This window comes from Microtus ochrogaster (assembly GCF_000317375.1).
Source record: "Microtus ochrogaster isolate Prairie Vole_2 chromosome 6 unlocalized genomic scaffold, MicOch1.0 chr6_random_2, whole genome shotgun sequence".
NCBI classification, from domain to species: domain Eukaryota; kingdom Metazoa; phylum Chordata; class Mammalia; order Rodentia; family Cricetidae; genus Microtus; species Microtus ochrogaster.
The window spans coordinates 8,708,955-8,727,439 of record NW_004949095.1 but is presented as its reverse complement, the minus strand read 5'-3'; the positions used below and the strand labels follow the sequence as shown (position 1 = coordinate 8,727,439).

The 18,485-nt window shown below is 43.8% G+C and overlaps 1 protein-coding gene across 4 annotated transcripts in view; it reads right to left on the bottom strand.

Moving 5' to 3' along the window:
* The window catches only part of Tnr (tenascin R), a 432,460-nt gene that overhangs the window by 321,939 nt on the left and 92,036 nt on the right, over window positions 1–18,485 (bottom strand). For 2 of the 4 annotated variants that reach the window (XM_026787586.1, XM_026787589.1), the window contains exon 1: window positions 5,204–5,509. The exons of 1 other annotated variant lie outside the window; for it this stretch is intronic. In XM_026787586.1, the coding sequence (XP_026643387.1) occupies window positions 5,204–5,275 (72 nt within the window). In that variant the 5' untranslated portion in view covers window positions 5,276–5,509. Of the gene's footprint in view, window positions 1–5,203; window positions 5,511–18,485 lie in introns of those variants that run through there. One more of the 4 variants, XM_026787587.1, reaches the window with a different exon arrangement.

The following is an 18,485-nucleotide window of genomic DNA, read 5'->3' as shown; positions in this document are numbered from 1 at the left end:
TTGGGCAGAAATTGTTTGGAAATAAGAATCATGGGTTCTTGGCTTTTTCTAAGTGACCACTAACATTCATGCTTGTCTGTACTAACTGCCAACTCTCTGTGCCTCAATGTTCTAATCTATACAATTGGCATTTGGCAAGATCTGCCCGTCCACCTCACAGAGTCAATGTAAGGTCAAGCATGGCTCTTTCCAAGACACTGATTTTGAAATGTATATGTCTCACAGAGGTGGTGTGGGAAGTCCTTCTGTATATGTGTTGCTTTTATTGGTTAGTGAATAAAGAAACTGCTTTTGGCCAATGGCTTAACAGAATAAAGGCAGGCTGGAAAAGATTTATAGAGAGAGTAGGCAGAGTCAGGGAGAAGCCATATAGCTGCTGCTGGAGACAGATGCCTCTACTGGAGCCCTCTGAAACTTTGTCAGTAGATCACAACCTTGTGGTAATATACAGATTAAAGGAGATGGGTTAGTTTAGGATATAAGAGTTAGCTAATGATATGGTTAAGCTATTGGCCAAACAGTATTGCAAATAATATAGCTTCTGAGTGATTATTTATGGTGTAAATGGCTGGGAATGAATGAGAAGCCTCCCCCTTCACAGAGGTAAGTCTCTAGTGTTGTCATCCTAGGAGAGGAAAGCAAAACAAAAGCCATCAGGAAAGAATCTAGAAATAGAAAGGCCATTCTGAAAATCCCAGAGAACTTTTCAATCATTCCTCTCCTTTTCAGTAGGCAATGAAAAATCTATAGAAATATGACCACAGAAGTAATGCCAAATTCAACACTCATAGTATCTATTCAATATTCAGCAATACACATGTGGTGTTGCAGATGGTTGTGGGATGTGATGGTCTAATTCCAACAGTTTCAAAGGGGAAAACAGAATGTTATAAGACAACAGCCAGTCATTTGGTGCATCCTGATTGTTTAAGTGATGCGAGAGTCAGCAATCATGTGCAAATTAAAATATAATTATGCACACAGAGCATCCAGGACTAAGTCACATTTCAGGGATGTGTGTTCAAATACTAAACACCCTTTGAAATACATTGTGACCATGATTTGCTATTTACCCAAGAATATTATTACTTAAACAAAATACACAGGTACGGATTGCTTAATGCATTAGTGTGCATGGTAAATTGGGAGGTGTGTAAGCTACTAAGCATTCATGATACCCCAAAGGGTCAGTAAACAGTTTAGGTAAGTGTGCATCAACAAACACATTGTGCAGCATGTCATTACTCTCTTGGCAGTACATACTGCTTCGCTCTGAGGGGGGCTGGCTCAGTTTATTGACGGTCTGATCAGAGCCACTCCACACCACAATCCCCAGCTGGAAGCTGTGTATTGACATAGCCCTGATGTGAGCTGGGCTATGCCTTAGTCTGGCCAAATCTGTGGTTACAGGCAGGAACATAGTGGTGGTAGACATGGTAAAAGTGAAGAGAGACTGAGCTTGTGATGTAATGTAGGCGAATGACTGACTCTTTATTGTTACCATTCTTTACACCCCTGGCCTAGCTGGGCAGCTGTAAGTGAGGGGGCATTAATGGTAACACCCTGGGAACAGTTTATACATTATGGCCTTGAGATCTGTTTTCATTTCTCTGCAGATCTCTGGACCAGACAAACCTCCATTGCCCCTGTCTTCCCATGACACAGGGAAAGTTTGGAGTTCAGCTTGCTTTTTATAGGAAATCCTAAAAAGAAGTGTATTCTTTTCTCCTTGAAGCACCCCTAAATGTTAATAATTCCTCCCAGCATCTAGGCCTTCATTGAGTAAGTCCCACCTTTGCTCTCTGTGTCGGATGCCCGACTCATGACTCATTTCTAAGCACTCTTTCTCTCACTTCATATTTATGAATCAACTTTCATCCTCCACATAATTTAAGCTCTGCCCCCATCCCAGTGCTTTGGGACTGGGTTATTAGTCAATACCAAAGTGAACAAATTAGCAAGTACTTATTGAATGTTAATCGGGCGTGGAACTCACGGGAAGGACAACTGAAAGATTTTTTTTTTAAAAATTACAATTCCAGCTGAGAAGATTTAAAGAGTCATAAACGATGTAATTTGAAAGCAATAATAAAATGGCTTGTTTTAAATAGTCATGAGACAATTAATTTATATGCTGTTTACTTTCAAAATTACCTTAACAAACATAAGTAAATCACATGTATACAGAAAACTAACTGAAAAACGACAGGTCAAGACCAGGAAAATGAGGTAGAGATATAATTTTGCTCCAAAGTTAGGATCATCAAAGTTAGCATGAGGACAGGCTTTAAGATTCCCAGTAGCCAAGGCAAAAAAAGAAAATGAACATCTAGAGGTTTACAACTTTCATGTGTGCTAAGAGGAAGTATTCTGCTTTGCCAGGAGAAGCAAACACTTCTATAGAAATTTATGTGGATCATCATATCAGAAATGTTGGACAACATAGTGAATGATATCTTCCAGAATAATTTTTAGACAAACTGTGGAAATGGTATTTATTGGGTTGCTTCTTAAAATGGACTCGATAAAAGTCACAGGCATTATAGCCAACATAACTCAGTGAAGCTATTTCTGCAGAGAATGAAGTTAATGTGACCCAGGAATATAGCTTTCTATGCAGCCCGCAAGGATTTAATAAACATAAAGCAATAGATGATTGGTATATACTTTGATCCAACTAAACACTTATTGGTTGCCACCACTGTCCCCCTATCTGGAACTAAGAGTCAGTTGCTTTAGTGTTGAATACTGAAAATACAACAATACTAAAGGAAGAGTCATGTGTTTTAGAAATCGCTCCTGAACACATGGCCAACAGGTGTTTTGTTATGATATCTGGAACACTGAAGCTATTTTGCTGGGGACCCTAAGGAAAGCTTAAGACAGGAACATGTCTTTTCCTAGTGCCCTTATACCAAGACAGAAAAATGAGTTTTTGGTTAGAGTATTAAAGGGTGTTCGTGTAGATTTTAACCAAATACCTGAGGTCACAAGCTTACAAAGATGAAAGGTGTATATATGTTGGCTTGTGACTTTGGTGGTGTCAGTCTATGACCAGCATGTCCTGTTAAGAGCCTGAGAAGCCAGCATATGAAGGCGAAAGCACATGGTATAGCGAAGCTGCTTGTCCCATAGCCAGAAAGCAAAGAGAGAAATAGCAAAGGGCCAAGGTCCCCAAACACACCCTGAGGCATACACCCAATAACCTAAGAACTCCCGTGCTAGCCAGCTTCCAACAGTCTCACCCCTCCCAGCAGCATTGCCCTAGAGATCCAGCCTTTCCCACGGGCCTTTTGCACACTCAACACTCGAATTAGAGCAGGTGTGTTGGGACAGGAGGTGGGAATAATGGCATCCCAGCTGCAGGTGGTCCAACAGTTCTTCACTCACGATTCAGGCCCCCACAAACTTCCTATCCTAAGGCTACTCACAGGCTTCTCATCTGCCTAAGTAGGAATATATTATAGCTCAGGACACACGATGAATGTTGTGGCTAGATGTTGTTTGACCTGCCTGGATCACTTTTTATTAGAAACAAAGCCCTGGAAATGGTGGCCTTTCATATGGCAGAGCACTAAGCTGCCAGGATTTCACTGTCTGATTCTGATGGGGCGGCAGGGCCAGAGCCAGCTAGAATCCTTCCTGCAAATAACCTTCAAGATGGCCTATGAAACCTGCCAGCTCTACCTCTGGGGACTCACTCTTTGAACTTCCTGTCTTTAAGAGTTTACTCTCAAAAAAAAAAAAAAAAAAAAAAAAAAAAAAACCTTCCAGAAAGGAGAGCAAAGGATCTATTCCTATAGTCAGAAGGACCATCCATTTCAGAGATCCCAAACTTGTTGCCTGCAAACTGAAGTTAGGCTGATAGATTGATTGACAGCACAAAATTTTCATGTAAAATTCAAACTTCCAGAGCTCTTTTGCAAGTCTGGCATCATTGGGCCTGTATTAGCTTATGGGTTTTTGTTTGTTTCAGTTTGGTGTGAGATTTGTAAAAAGGGATGTAGCTCAGGCTGGCCTGGAATAGCCGAGGATAGCCTTAATCTTCCTATCCTTGCCTCCACACCTCGAGTGCTAGGATTGCAGGTATATGCCCAGTTTATGCAGTGCTAGGGAGTGTCTCGGGGTCCCGAGCATGTTAAACAAGCACTCTGCCAACTGAGTTGTGGCCCTAGCCTGCCAATAGTTTATACATCAATCATCTGGAGCAGGAAGACCCCTGCCCACCAGTCACAGCACTGTCCTGGGTTTTGCCCTAGACCTGGTATGCTCCAGAATCTTCTGCTGGACTCAGTTTCTCCATATCCTCTGTGCATTTGAGTTTTAATCCTTGAACATTCATATCTTGAGGGGATGAGACCTTGATCAAAGTCATATATCAAATTCCTGACAAAGCCAAGAATTAACACTGCCTTCCCCAGTCTCCCAGATCTCTGCACCACAAATTGAAACCCTGAGCAGACTGAATAGGGCCGAGCCGTCTTGTGACCAGGTAAGGACTCAGGAACATGCCAGAGACAAGCTCCAAACCATTCACAGAAATTTGCCCCAGGCTGACTCTGCTTGCTATAATATTTGACAGCTTCCTCCAGAAAAATCAATTTGTTTAAAAAAGTAACTGAATTTACCCAGGGTGAAAATGTTTGGTATATGCAAAGAAGTAGGTCTCACATTTCCTTTAAAACCCTTTCTAACCTATGAACGAACTGAATTATTTACCATATATACATGCCCAGCAAAACTATTGAAGTCTATTTTCTTGGGGGAGGGACATTTAAAATTTAAGAGCATGAGAATTTAGTTCTCTGAGAGCATTTCTGCCAGCACACAATGTCTTTCTTTGTTATAACATTTGAAAGTATGTTTGTCACTATTTTGTGCTGTAAAAGAAAAAGAGGAGGTGGTGGTGGGGGAGAGAAAGAAAAGCTCATGATCCGGGGCTCTCATTTAGAAGCAAAGCAAAATGAAGGGAGGAGGGGAAGCTGGAAGGAACGGCTCCGCCTAGATGAAGAAATCACAGGCAGAACGCTTCCAAGCTGCTAAACACCAGAAGGAGATAGCAGGCAGCATGTGAAATGCCAATTATGACGGAACTATAATGGAAAGAGTCCTAACAGCAGTCCACGCTGCGCTTTGGAAAGCCTCGAGTGCCAAGCAGACTGAATCCTCCCGCGTCGGTGCTTGACGCTGGGGCTTTCCTTACCTGGGAGCTCTGTGGTTCCAGGGCCTCGGTCAGGTGGGAAGCCCTAAAGCAGCTCTCCGGCAAAGACGCCATCAGTCCCCCTCTGCCATGCTAAATCAATTGGCTTCTTCACTGGGGCACACCCGGTTCCCCACTTTTCCCAGGGAAGTCTCTTAATGAGTCCTCCCCACTGTGTTCACTGCGCGTGGCTGGAACCTTTGCTCCTTCTTCCTGCTTCCATCTTTCACCTCCAAGCCTTCTCTTCAGTTCTCTCCTCCATGAAACCTGGCCCAAGGAACTCCAGTCAATCAGACTTCCATTTTCCTTCTCCTCGCTGCTGGCCTGGTGCACTCCTTCCTGGCACTGACAATACTCTGACTCACTGTGCAGCTCTGGTTCAGCTGTCACTATTCTAACTAGATTGTGAGTTTCTTGAGACAGGAACAATGGCTCGGCTGTTTATGCCTCCCAAATCTCCAGGGTTTTGTTGCTGTTTTGATTTTTTGTCTATAACCATTTGATAAATGTTTAATGGAAATAGGAGTCTAGGTTGTTTTTGTTTTAGTTTTTTTTTTTAAAGTGTACCATGTGGTTGGAATGAGAAGGACCGTGTGATGCCAGGAAGGAAGTATACTACTTCATCATGAGACACAGCCTTAGGTCAGTTGGTCAGCTTAATACAGCTCAAAGAGGGCTTCCCTGCCCCATGCAATCTCATTGCCCCATCCCCAGTAGCAGCATATGTCCTGGCACCTGTGTGAGAGATATAAACGGACCAGTTTGTAGTGATATTTCATTTGTATTTTAATAAATAAAGCTTGCCTGAAAATCAGAGGGTAAAACTACCCCACTCGTCAGCTTCACAGACCAGGCAGTGGTGGCTCACACATTTAATCCCAATAGCCACACTAGTCAGCCATAGAAACCTGGTGGAAGTGGTGCACACCTTTAATCCCAGCCCTAGAGAGAAACGTAAGATGGGAGGAGACAGCTCTTAGGCTTGACTTGAGTGCAGCTAGCTCAGTTAGTAGAGCATGGAACTCTTACTCTCAGGGCTGTGGGTTCATGCCCCACATTGGGTGCCACCAGTTTTAGTCCTTGACATTTCAGTGTCCTTTTCTCTCTGTGTGGGGGTCCTTCTGAGGCCTCACTACCCTGTCATCCAGACTTGGCCTCCTCTCAGATCACACTATCAACTGTCCTTTCTCGTACTTGCCTGGCCTCCTTCTAGAAAAAAAATTAATTTTCTTTTGTCGTGCTAAAGCAGAAATACCCTTCCTTCAAGTCTTCTTTCTCTTCAGGCCCAGCCAAGCTCTCCTGCTGACCCATAGCCTCCGCCTCTATAATGACTGAACTTCTCATCCCAAGAAATAAATCATCTTCACAGGGGCTCAGCCCAACTCTTCAGGACCCTTCCCTTGATGTATCTTCACCAATGGACTCTTGGCCTCTCACAACGCCATGCCTCAGCCTTTCTCCATGATCCCTTCACTCCTGCAACCCTTGTGCTGTCTGAACTAGCAACATTCAGTAGCATAGAGAGTTCTGAAAATGGCTGTTTCCTTCTCCAGAAACACAGTTCCCAGTAGTTCAATCCTATGCCACCTTAACAGCATCTACCCACCATTCCTGCTGCCCTCTGACCCCGAGGGCCTTAATGACTCAAAGGCAAGAGGGATTGAACAACAGGACAAGCCAAGCTACTGGATGCCAGAAGCCCTCCCCAGGTCTGCACCATTCCAAGTTGAATTCAAGGAAGCCTTGAATTCAATGCCAGCCCATCTCTCTTCCAGACTTGCATCCTCCACTTGTTCTAGCCTTCTGACTTTTGCTCTCGTCCTGTGGTTGATTTGCCCTATCTCCTTCCCAAACTCTTCCCCAGACACTGTCCTCCATAGTTCAAGCCTCAGCTCAATAGTCCTCTCTCTAGAGCTCTTTTCTTCACTTCCCTGACTGCCACCTGCTGTCTGTCTTAATTACACAGTCTGCTGTTTGCTTCTCAATATTCAACACTGGCTTGGAGGTATCTGAAGCTATGATGTCATTGTGCTAACTGTGTGAAGCCCATTCCCCTACCATTCTGCCATGAATTTCACCACAGCAGACATCACCTTTGTTTTTTGACTTTACCTCAGAACTGAGTGCTGGGCCTTGCACAGGGGATGGGTCCTCCTCCTTACAGCTGGTAGGTGGCTCCTCTCCTCTCTGCAGTGTTCCACACATCCACCACATGGTTGTCTGCACACCCAGCCTGTTCACTCTACCTGCCCTTGCCTAGAAACTTCTCTGTTTGCTTTCCCTCACGCTCACCCATGTCCTCTCTGTGAGTACTGTTTCCACTGCCTGGAAGATGTGGCTCTCATTTTTCTTAAACTGGTAAAATATTATGACTTCCCCCTGTTAATGTGTGTTAAAATGATTAAGGATTAATATTAAAAACAAATAGAGCAAAGCATGATGTCAAGTAGAGCCTCTCAAACTGGAATCAACAGAGCCCTGGGGAACTTTTACATTTTATGCTTTCATGTTGATATCAATCTTTTAAAAGAAGTACTTGGTAACAGCGTATCTTTCTTTATCAACTCAGCCACCTCATAACTGAGTTCTCTGCATTGCCTGCACTGTATTGCTTTCACAACCTTAGCAGCAAGGGGGCTTTGTTTATATGATAAACTAAGGAGAAACCTGTCACTAGAAAGCAGGGACCTCTTCCCCTACCTCCTCTATGTCCCTCCCTATCACTGCTCCATCCTTACCCCATTGCTACCCCTCCCCCACCTCATTCTCCCCCTCTTCTCTCATTAAGACCTCTGCTCCACCTTTTCACAATCACAATTCTAAAAGGTGAGGAGGCCCTGAGGATTGAAGGACCCTGTCATTGGAAAGGAGTTTTCATCCAGGAAGAGGGTTCACAAGCCCTCTGAGGGGAAGGGAAGAATGAGGGGAAGATGGGAGAAACAGATTCTGAGAGGAGTAAGAGATTATTTGCCATAAGGAGAGAAATCCAAGTCAACACATTTTTTTTTAAAAAAGCATATATGTGAGAGAGAATTAGATGTTTCAGTAAAATTGAAAACATTAGATGGAATGGATAACTTTCAACGTAAGTGTGTGTGTATGTATGGTGTGTGTGTGTACTTGCACGAGTGTGTGTGATATGTGTATGTGGTGTGTGTGTGTGCTTGTGTGGTGTATTGTAGTGTGTGTGTGTATGTGCAGTATGGTATCTGTGTGCGTGTTTGTGTGTAGTGTGTGTGTATGTGTGTGTGGTATGTGTGTATGTACATGCGTGTGTCTGTGGTGTGTGTGTTTGTGTAGTGTGTGTTTGTGGTGTGTGTTTGTGTGTATGTGGGTATGTTTGTGTGTGTGTGTGTTTGTGTGTGTGTGATATATGCATGCATGTGTGTGTGGTATGTGTGTAGTGTGTGTGTGTGTGGTGTCTGTGTGGTGTGTGTGGTGTGGTGTGGTGTGTGTGTGTGTTCCAGGTACTAAAAGGTAACTGGGCCCTTCAGTCTTAGACCCAATCATTTACAAAGGTGAATGCTCAAGTTACAGACAATGCCTGCATTTTACAAGTTGTTCTAGAAAACAGAGAAAGGGAGAAAGCCAATTCATTTCAGAAAGTTGATACCATTGTGGGCCTAAGGTTGAGTAAGGACAATTATAGGGACAAAAACAAAACAGATTTGTTACATTTAATACATATAGAAACAAAACTCCTAGAAGAAAGAGTGACTATTGGAATACAATAGCAAATTGAAGAACTACCACCAAATAAGAGTTAACACACGAAGAAAGAGAGATTGATCTGCTTCAAATTACTAATTGTGGATGAAAAAAATAATTGTACTAACATTTTAATATAGTCAAAGTATTTGCTGAAGCATAAATCTACCTATTTAAAAATGACTTGAAAAATAAGAACAGAACTTCGTCAGGCTGATAAAGTTCAATACTAAAGATATTTTGTGCCCTTAAGCAAATAGATTACTTTATATTTCTGAATGAGAGTGTTTTTATCAGCGAGTCAGAAAAAGAATTTTTGAGCAAAATTTGAGTGGGACAAGGAACAAGATGAAAAATTAATACATTTAATCACATCAAAATTAAAAATCTCTCCTCACTGGTGGCCATGAAGAGTAAAATCCACAAAGAGGTCATGAGCATGAAAATGAATTTTTCAATTTATGAAACCAGGAAGAAGTGAAGATCTGCATTATTAAATAATTTTTGCCAATTAACAGAAAGGAAACCTAGGAGAAAGGTGGGAAAACCCTACGGGTAGAGAATTCACTGCAGGAGAAAACAAATAGGTTAACACGTGTTTCTAAAGATAGCAAACCCCTCCATTGATTTTTTAAATGCTAATTAAAACAGTGAACTAATACCTCACACCTATCAGGTTAGCAAACATTTTAAAGTCAGACACTAGGCACTGTTGGTAAGAAGTGAAAGGGGGACACATGTAATGCCATGCTCCTTGCTGCTGAGAGTGTAAGTGAGCACCATGGCTGCAGAGAACATCCCTGCCCTGCGTTGAAAGCTACAGGCAGCTTATTTGAGGACCACCAGGCCAGTTCTGGGGCCTCCTCCAGGAAAACACTCATCTGGACCTACAAGGACACTGGCAGAACTCTATTTCTGGCAGCCAGCACCTGGAGGGCACCTCGGTGTACCATGATGTATCTTCACCAATGGCCTCCTGGTCTCTCACATCGCCATGCCTCAGCCTTTCACGATCCCTTCACTCCTGCAACCCTCGTGCTGTCTGAACTAGCAACATGCAATAGCGCAGGGAGTTCTGAAAACGGCAGTCCACGAGAAAAATGAGAGACAGGCTGACTATCCATCACTCAATATATACACCAACTGAAACCAAGCTGCAAAACACTATCTATATCTATTTGGCAACAAAAGTTTAAAAGATGTCCAAGGACATGCAGTTAGGGCATGTGGGGATGGGACGGTGCTGGGACAGTAGAGACCAGGGAGCAGAGGAGAAAATTTACACAGAATAGCACAGAAGAGTCATTTGCTATGGGCAAGTTGGGATAGTTTGCCATGGTTTGAGAAATGTAATTAATTCAAATTTTCTAGCTCGAGTTTGCAGAAAAGGACACATGTGCTACAAACACTGGGCCCTCTGGAAGGGGGAAGAAGCGGCATGATGCCACTCAGTAGCCAGCCTGGCCATTCCCTTTGCAAACAGATATTTATTCTGAGAGTGATAAATACAAATCAAATTCAACTGATGTGATTAACTTGAAGGTGCATTTTTTTTTAGTTTTGATTTAATTGATAGATTTGCTTGTTGTTTTATAATTATACAGGCACTTGGGATGTATACTTGGTTTTCTGTTCATAAAAACTTAAGCATACTTGATCACAAGTATAATATAAATTCTGAGTTACTGAGAATATATTTCCATGGGGATTTTTTTTTCTTGTTACCTTGTGTCAAATGCTGCTTTCAAAGCTGACGTTCTGCGCCCCCAGGATCTGAGTGTTATCTTCTGGCAAGCTGGTTTGATGCCCCAAATGTGCAGAAATGCCTTTTGTTCCTTCCATACTTGAGAGTATTTCTGCAGATTCTCCCAAATCCTTCTTGCTTATTGCCTTTCACGGCTCTCAGACACCCAATTTGGTGTGTACATGTAAAGTTTTATTTTTTTTTTCCAAAATGGAATGTTCAAGAACAAGATGCTGATTTAGCTGCAGAAACTCAGAGATATTTGAAAAACATCTAAAAAGTAGCTTAGTGATGGACAAACAGAATGCATAGGTGAAGAGATAAAGGAATTTTATTGAGTGGTTTTCCTGGGGAAGGTGGGCACTATATGGCCTCTCTAAATCAGAATATAATATTGTCTTTTTTAGTTACTCATGGAGAAATGCTACTGCCTCCCATGGAGTCTCTTGACTTTGTGGGGCTACTCAATTTACATATTGTTGCAAGAGGATCATCATCACATGATCACGTGTTACACAGACCCAACGTCCAGTGAAGGTGAATTCCACACTCACTTCCTAAGGGCTCATCCCTCCTTGGGAATGCTCCCCCCTCCTCCTCCTTTCTATCTAGCCTCTATCTGTCAAATGGCTTTGAACTTCTTCAAACATCACCACAAAAGCATTCTTTCTTCCACCAAGCATGTGGGACTTCCTTGTTTCTCTCCTCTGCCTGTTTGACATTGATGACTGGCTTAGGGTAACAGTATGCTGGTATTGCATAAGTGCTATTGCATGTTGGTATGATAATGGCTTATTATTGTCCCAGCCCATGCACTCATGCACATGAAACTCATTATAGGCAGCAAATATGCCATAAATGGTCCATGAAAAAAATAAATACCCAATTCTGTCTCTTTTAAACTGTAAAATCTCTGCCCCTTCCCCTGGAATATTAATTCCTTACTGGGGTTCCATATTCATTCATCCCATGTCCAACTCAACAACAACAAAAACAAAAACATTTAATTTTTTGTAAGAAGATCATTAACATTGTCCTCATTTTGCAAATAACCCAAGGCTCAGAAAGGCTATATTCTGTTATTCAGCAAATCATTGGCAAAACTGAGACTCAAACCCAGCACTGCCAGGTTCTTCCTTTATAGTTCTGCCATCACAACACTAGATAAAACAGAATGATGGTGGCCAATGCTGAGGGAGTCTTCAAGGTCATGGTCCCCTCAAAGAAGATGGGGCACGTGTGATAATACTTGGACTATCGTGAAGGACTATTATCCATGTAACTGTTATAATGGTTGTAATTACTACTGCATCTCCCATTACCATTAGCAAAGACCCAGCATGACCTTACTTGATAAGTTGTACTTGCCCTTCTCTGAGCAGGGGCCAATACCCTGGCCTGCAGAAAAAGAAAAGTGGGCAGGGAGATCTGAGGTTGGCCATCCTAACGAGGAAATTCATCAGGGTTAGGTAGGGAGTTGGGATGGGGATGCCTGTCCGGGCAGCCTTGTGTGATTATGCTAGCTCTTCCACCCACAGGTTTAGGCACCAGGGTCAAGTTCTGGAATCACCCAGGGTTCTGTTACCAAGCCTTTGTGCCTGCACAGGAGGGTATGTCAAAGAGGAAAGAGCAGAGTCACATTAATATACCAAGCCATGGGTCCATCCGCCCAGACTAAGCACCTTTAAAAAAAATCTGTCCTCACAGGGAGAGGGCAGGGGAAAGACTAATTTTCTGCCAGCCCTCATCAGCACACCAAGCTCTCTGTCAGCCCTGGATGAACCCTGAGGTGAGCACAGGCCCAAAGTGGCCTTTCCTGTATGGTAAGGCAAACAGAAAAACCCCTGCCAGCTAATACAGAGCAGTCATCAGCTGTCAGACAAAAATATTTGTCAGTTCCTGCTGACTGGAGCTGGGTCAGAACCAATGACCACTTCATACAAACCCCCTGACTCCAAAGCAGCCAGCCTGGCACAGCCTAGCTCCTGATGCTTGTTTAGACATGAAGCTGATGTCACTGGTACCAGGGGCTCGGACATAAACCTGGATGGGCTTGGACCTTCCACTGATCCATATGACCATTTGGTGCTCTTCTGTCTCAATTAGCCTGGTCTGGGGTTGAGGGTGTTACCAGATGAAATGAAAGCAGTACCAGTGGGGTGACATCCCAGCACAATAGAGCTTTGGGTCATACCAGCCCTGTCCTGGGAGCCGGCAGAAGTGAGATGAGGACTGTTAGATACCAGTCATTTTCCAAGGTGTGGGACATTTTTTGAGCGAGGCTGTATGTGGCTGTATTTATGTTGTGAATTATTGGCAGTATGTGTACTTCGCATTGTGTGTGCACTATAGATACATATGGCTGTGTACAACGGGACGTGGGTGTGCTTATGCGTGTCTATGCTTTGGAGTCGGTAGATGTGTCTGTGTGGGTTTGTTCTAGGAAGCTAGGTGGGAAGGTGAAGCAGAGAGGCAGGACATGTGAAGAAGGCAGAAATAGGTGGGCACAGGGAAGAGGAAAGACAGACCCTGATGAGGAGTTGGAATGATAATGGAAAGGGGAGATAATTACGCTAACGGAGTGGATGGGTCTTAGAAGTAGAAAATGACTGGAACATTTTGAAGGATGCTCTGAGGGCGCCATTGCTGACCCAGGTTAGTGAATGGGAGGGAAAGCAGCAGCTGAAGCAGACTACCACCTCACATAGGTGGCCATTCAGAAAGCATGGATTGTGACAGATGACAAGTCCCTAGGGCACTCAGTTTAGAACCTGGAGCCCACGGCCCACTCTCCAAAGCCCCAGCCCAGGACTCTCCCTCTCAATCCATCCCTAAAGAGAGGCACATCTCAGGGTTTGGAACCACACCTGCTGCATCCTCACCCTAGTTAAGATAGCAGCTCCTCAGGTAAGCAGGACTCGGTTCCCACCAGCCTGGAACTCTGCGGCATCAGTGTGAGCATCTGCACCATCCAGTATGAGACAGGGAGGAGGCACTGCCTCCTGCCTTCCCAGGGAGCACTGAGATGGGAAGCTGATACCAGGGTCTCCTCACTCCATATATTATCCCGAGGACGTGAGAGGACTGAATGAAAACCATGAAGACTCAGGAGGTGAGCCAGCCTTACAGACTGGCAAGTCGGTCTCTGCACTGTACAGAGTGCTGAGAAGGCCCAGTAGCCTGCTTGAGGACAAAGTACCACCCTATCCCTGCCAACACCTGTGGTCCTGGGCATGGAAGTCCTTGCTGGAAACTTTGTAGACCATCTTTCAAATAAGAATATTGTTCTCAGGTGGTTCTAGGAGCTAGAGAGCTGGCAACGCCTCTTCCCTTCCACTCCCTTCGGTCATTCACATCACTCAAACCTTTGACTGGGTCACACGCACTTCGTGATAAACACATCCCCATTGATTCCTTGAAAGCAGAGGTTCGCAGACAGGGAATTCTCTTCTCTCCGAAATCAATATGAAAAGATAGAATTTCTCTTTCTCTCCCTCACCCATCCCTGGAGCCCATTTTGAGGACATGAACTAGAGTGGAGAAGGAAAGAGAACACCAACAAATTCAAAGCGTAAATTAGACACACAATTCCTGAGTTTCACATACATTTTTTTTGAGAAACTCTGAGCTGAGTTAGACTGCGGGAAGGTAGGTACCAAATGCCTGGTGAGAGGTTCAAACAATCCCTACTGTTCAGGTGGGGAGAGGAGGAAAGCAGGAGGATGGGTATAAAAGTCTATGTCTGTATACCCCATCCACACAGTTTTAAGAGTGCTAAGAATTCCAGGCAATCAGAAGCCCTAACCAGTGGCTTAGGCCTCTGCTGGGTAGGGCTGGGCAGGTAATGTGGCAAAGAATCAGCTTGCCAGGAAGCCTGGAACTGCAGATACTCATATTGGAAAGGATCAAGGGTCTAGACAAAAAAAAAAAAAAAAAAAAAAAAAAGGATGAATCCCAAGCTTACTAGAAGAGGCCTCCTTTAATCTAGTACAGATGAAGGAAAAGGCCAAGGATTCTGTTGAGGATGAGTGTTAGCCGGAAGCCAACTGCTCCAGAGGCCCTATGTCTTGAGTGCTGCGAAAATGGAGAGAAGTGACAGAAAGGCCCACAGACTCCACTTCTCTCTTAAATGGGCATGTTGACTCACCAAGCACCTCCCTTCAAAACCCTCGGAACAAACCCTTTTGAGGAAACCAGGACAGCCAGAATAGAATCCTCACAGCAGAAGCTTCAGGAGTAGGGCGTGAAAAACAAAAGGGCAAGGAGCTAAGTTGAGCACCGTTTCCTTCATCCCCCCCATCAGGTGGAAGATGCTCTCTGTTATACTCTTTCGTCACAGCCATTTTGAGGGACAGGGGACTGAAGTGGATAGACTCACAATGTCTTCTCCTGCAGAAGGCTTTCCTTTGACCACAGAGACCTGGGTGCCCCACAGAGACCACAGCTACAGAAAGCAGTGTTGTGTACCTGAAAACTGGCAATATTCCAGCAAGGAGAGGGTAGGACAGGTGGTGGGTTGCTAGGAAAACACAGATGCTTGGACAATAGGGTAAGTTTGATGGCTTTATCTTTCCTTCATTATTCATCTTAACTTTTGTCATGGTGATTTTTTTCCGTAGATAAATTTCGGAGATGAATCTTGGGTGAATACCAGAAAATGAAGGACCACTGGCCCAGACACTCATTGTGTACTAGAGGCCTGGGTTCTCTTCCCAGTGCCAACACCCTGAGTGACTTCTAGAAATGCATACTAATCTCTCCCAATTCCGTTTCTACACATTTACAATGAGGGCATTGAAATGGCCTAAGGTAATGAAGAAGCCTGTGTGAGAAATGATTCAGAAGCCCTGGACAAGTTGGGTAGTGAGACAGGACTAAGTACAGACATAGAAGACCAGCATTTGTCATTGAGCTGTTTCTTTGATTCCTGCAAGACTTCGGCCAGCATTGGAACTGAACACAGTGGCAGAGATAGTTCCTTGAATCCCATGGAAAGGTGACCATCCAACCAGCAGAGAGAGAACTGTAGAAGGAATTGTAGATTTCTTTATTGTCATTGGCCAGTCAAATCTCTTCACATTTCTGTATGCCTCTGACTACCAGTAAGATACCTTGTACAGCAGCTCTCCCTGAGTACCAAGTGAGGTTACCAAAGGTCTTTATGAAGCATAGACCTTCAGTGTTTGTGCATTGTATTTACGGAAGTCACAAAACATGTCCAGTATAATCATAGATGCTGGAAAGGAAGGAGAGGGGAAGGCCACAGTGCCTCAGAGTATGGAGCTCCTGTTAGATTTACCTGATAGGAATGGGTTTAGCAATTAAAGAGATGGACAATGGAACATGGGTGGCGTGGAAGCAGAAGAGAGCAGCACGATTTGGTAAGGGAAGGAGAAAGGCAGCAGGTGGCATATAAGAACAAAGTATGGCGTATATAATAACATGGTTGAGGATGGCATGTGGTATTATTTTTTAAAAAAAAGCACAAACATAGGATATCTCCATGGGTAAAGGCACTTCTATTGAGCATGATGACCTGAATTTGACTCCAGGAACCCACATGGTGGAAGGCGGGAACTAACTTCTGCAAGTTGTCCTGTGAACTCTACCTTCACACCATGATTGATAGGTGAACACACACACACATGCCACATGCATAGGTACAGACAAACAGATATGTACATAGGTAGGTAGATATGTATATAGGTAGATATGATAGATAGATGATAGATAGATAGATAGATAGATAGATAGATAGATAGATAGATAGATAGATAGATAGATATTAAAACTATAAAGAAGAGAAACGTGAAAGTGAAGGGACTAAGAGAAGAAACACTGAGTGTTCTGAGTCAGTAAAGGCTTCCCAGGAATGGAAAAGGGCTGGTACCTCTTCTGCTGACCAGGCTAAGCCTTCTAGAGAAGTAGAACCAAGATTTGGGCCCTAAGATAGGAAAGAAGTACCAAATAGTTTGGGTCTTTGAGGGTGAGGGGCATGATGTCATACCAGCTTGTCGCCACAGTACTCAGCCCAGAGAATCAAGAAGTATTTGAATATTATCTTTAGCAGTGCCTCCAACTATGTGTTTATTCTACCATCACCAGCATCCACTCACAGAGCCCTGCTCTCCACCAGCTTCAAGGAGTACCAAGGACTCCAGTCAGTGGTAAGGCTGGAGGCTTCAGAGCCATTGTGGAAGGAGTCCCCTTGCAGGGATGCTAAATCTGCAATAGTGAAGTAAATCTGAGTCACACCAGCTCCAACCGACCTGATAAGTAGCAGATAAGAGCCAGCCAACTGACCACATCTGAATTCTGGTCCCTAGGCTTTTGAGAAATGACAAAGTAGAGGTTGCTTTCAGCAGCTCCCTGGTGGTATAAATAAACAATGACACAGGGAGTCAGAACAGAGGTGGGGCATCCAAGTGACCACTCCAGGAACATTGAGGAAGGCTTTGCGGAGCTAGAATTCCTCCTTACCCTGTTCTACACTGTGCCTCCTGCTCCTTCCAAGGGCAGCCCTGTAGTCTTTAACATCACAGCGGGAGTAAAACTAATGTCTTCCCTTACCAAAGGATTGGCTGCAAATCCCAGATCAATGAAGGAAAATTTAAAAAAGATTAGGGTTGCTGCCATGATGTACATGCTTCTCCCCCTTCAAGAACATTCTCTCCTGAGTTTGTTTTGATCTTTCTATTCTCTTCGTCTTCTTCATATACTATTTTTATCCCCCCTCTCCTATTTCCCTCCCTCCCTGTCTCCTTCCAAGCTCTTTTTCCAAACTTAGAATTCCATTCCTACCCCTTTGTTTGCTTTCCTCCCATCTGGTTCTAGGCATCTCCACTATACATCTTTCCAGAACAGATACAATGTCTGACATAGCCACTCTCTGGCTCAGAGAAGATGGTGCATTCAATGTTTATAAACTCAGGAGCAAGCAAAGTTACTCTCTGCACTAGGGGAAATTGTAATTCCTGTTCTCAGACTGACACCACTCCATCCAAAGGTGAACGTTTGTAGGGACTGGAAGAACATTGAGGTTATAAACAGAAACCACAGATGAGCAAGTAGAGGAGGCAGATTTGGGTCTCGAATATTTAGAGTAGTGCTAGGCACTCGGGGTTTGAGTGAGAATGACCAAGATAATGCCATGCTATTTAATAACGTCTTGTGTTTACCACACAACTCTCTGAGTTTCAAAGTACTCCCCTATGTGCCCTACTTTATTCTTCCTTTATGATCTCTCATTCTGGAACATATCCTGCTTACCCACCAGACACTACCATGACTCCTATGTCTTTCATCAAGCCTAGTGGATCCCCCTTGCTCTGAGCACCCACTTCTCATGATTTGGCTCCATGATTTACTGTCCCATATTCTAGACTTGTCTCCTTGTCTTACAGCAGCAGCATCAGGATCAGACATGCCTTGTGCTTGTTCTGTACTCTTCAGAGCCTGGCTTGGTGTGGGCATCTCCAAGTCAAGCATTCAAGAGGCTGAGTAGAGGCTGATGATGTTGCTCATGTGTTCAAGGTCAGACTGAGTTATATAATGTGATTCTGTCTTAATGAAACAAAAGAAAAAAAGAAGAGAAAGGGGAACAGGAGGAAAAAAAGTAGGAAGAGAAAAATAGGAGGAGGAAGAGAAGTGATGCAGACTCTGTGTAACTCCAGACCTATGGAGTCACCAAGTTACATGCTTAATGGGATCTCCAAGTGATATCTATGCCCATTCTTCCCATTTGAAAAGCACTGGTCTAATCAATGCATTTCATCCAGTTTTAACATGAGCAGATTCTGAGTTCTCCACTGTAGGAACGTGGATTGGATGTAC